We start from the raw sequence: 2,304 nt of genomic DNA, 5'->3' as shown, positions 1-2,304 counted from the left end.
ATACATATATATATATATAGTAAATCATAGTTTGTTTCTCAATTTAGGATGAAATTATCATTTAGGATCTGATCATACACGTGTTTTATAAATGATGCCTGTGACCTTTTCAAATTCAAAAAGACAAAAATGTGTCAAAGGCATAAAGATAAAATATTATTGCTAACTGAATATAGATTAAATAATATCCAGAACAAGTTAAACAGCTTTTAAGATTTGACTTTATTACTTATTATATTAATATTGATCTGATTATTATGAATCTAATAAAGTTCCCATAAACACAAGCAAAGACTGACAGCTGCCTGTTCTTTGTGTGAGCATTTACATGAGAGACACTTTGCATGAGTGTTTATAGAGCTGTGAGTTTAACACTTCATGACTGACAGTAGAACACAACACAATCTTCATCATCACACAAGACAAAACAACTACAATGAACAACATCCTCATCCTCATCTGGACTCTCACACTGTTTGCTCAAGGTTTGTGAACTTGATCATTATTATTATTACTTGTATAAATTGTGAAATGTACATAATTTTCAGATTTGTCTAAATGTATTCTTGTTCTTTCTTTCAGAGTGTAGAGGACAGATCACTGTAACTCAGAGTCCATCAATAATAACAGCAGTTCAAGGACAAGAAGTCAGAATAAACTGTAAAACCAGCAGTAGAGTGGATGGTGGTACTGACTTAGCCTGGTACTTACAGAAACCTGGAGAAGGTCCTAAACTCCTCATATATTATGCAACAAACCGTTACACTGGAACTCCATCTAGATTCAGTGGCAGTGGATCTGACAAGGATTTCTCTCTGACCATCAGTGGAGTCCAGACTGAAGATACAGGAGATTATTACTGTCAAGGTGAACACTATATCAGTGGTAGCTGGGTGTTCACACAGTGATAAAGAGTCGTACAAAAACCTCCATCAGTCAGAGTCACAGTGACTGCACTCATACAGATGAGAGATACTGCAGCTGCTCATCAGAGGATCACAAGAAACACAAGACATATAGCAGAAATTTGAGAGATTTAGTACAGTATTTATTTATTTTTTTACTCTACTTATGTACCTATTATACCTATTTAATAGATATGTACAGTACATAATATTATTATTCATTCACGATGATCATGGTAAAGTGTAACCAGTATTACTTTGTCTTGTGTATCTTAATAAACAAATGGAAGAACTATCAAATAAAGCACACACTAAGGCCTGATATGTGACTTCACATGAACACCCAGCTACCACTGATCTCTTCTATCTAGAAATATGGCACATAGTCTTAGAGTTTGCACTTGACTAACTGGGGCCCAGGTCAGGAAGCAGACAGACTGGCTAAACCGACCGTCTGCTAGCCGCCTCACGTCACAGAAATCAGTTAATTCTCAGCACATAGAGACCCTTTCACCTAGATATCACACTATAGAGACTGTGTCTGTTCCCCGAGCAAAAAAATACAAAAAACGCCTGAATCAAATCAAGACTAACAATTTAATTGATGTTCAACAAATAAAAAATATATATAATACAGATAAACAATTGATAAAGCTTGGCTTATTGAATATCAGGTCCCTTTCTACGAAAGCACTTTTTGTAAATGATATGATCACTGATCATAACCTAGATGTGCTCTGTTTGACAGAAACCTGGCTAAAACCAGACAATTACATTATTTTAAACGAGTCCACCCCCCAAGATTACTGTTATAAACATGAACCGCGTCTAAAAGGTAAAGGAGGAGGTGTTTCTACTATTTATAGCAGTATTCTCAATGTATCTCAGAGAACGGGCTTCAATTATAACTCGTTTGAAGTTATGGTGCTTCATATAGCATTATCCAGAGAAACAAGTACTAATGATAAATCCCCTGTGACGTTTGTGCTAGCTACTGTATACAGGCCACCAGGGCACCATACAGACTTTATTAAAGAATTTGCTGATTTTCTATCCGAATTAGTGCTGGCCGCAGATAAAGTCTTAATACGCCTTATTCAGCCCGCTGCCATTTTGAATCGAAAACGAGGCTGTGAGGGATAGTAGTCCAGCAGCGCCCACTGTGGCGCATTGTTGCGTACCGGGATGTAGATCGTATAGCCGTAAAATAATAGGTTATTTCACATTTTTCCACAGGACAAAGAGCTCCAGAAAACGTGGATTGTTCGACAGGACATTTAACCTAACTTTCAGGTAACAATATTGCATTTTTTTGAGAAAATGACTGTGGAAAGACTGCTAATTTCTAATGGGAGCATGTTTATCTTCCTTTAAACGCTTACACAGAGTTTTTCAAATG

At 36.4% G+C, this 2,304-nt stretch overlaps 1 gene segment (V, D, J or C); it reads left to right on the top strand.

Annotated features, from left to right (window-relative positions):
- The first annotated feature begins 436 nt into the window (after positions 1 to 436).
- LOC141332976 (Ig kappa chain V region 120-like) lies at positions 437 to 908 on the top strand. The segment is given in 2 exon segments: positions 437 to 485; positions 583 to 908. Coding segments are annotated over 2 exon segments (375 nt in total).
- The last annotated feature ends 1,396 nt before the right edge of the window (positions 909 to 2,304 follow it).

This window comes from Garra rufa, chromosome 4 (assembly GCF_049309525.1).
Source record: "Garra rufa chromosome 4, GarRuf1.0, whole genome shotgun sequence".
Classification (NCBI taxonomy): domain Eukaryota; kingdom Metazoa; phylum Chordata; class Actinopteri; order Cypriniformes; family Cyprinidae; genus Garra; species Garra rufa.
This window is presented reverse-complemented; position numbering and strand designations above follow the sequence as displayed.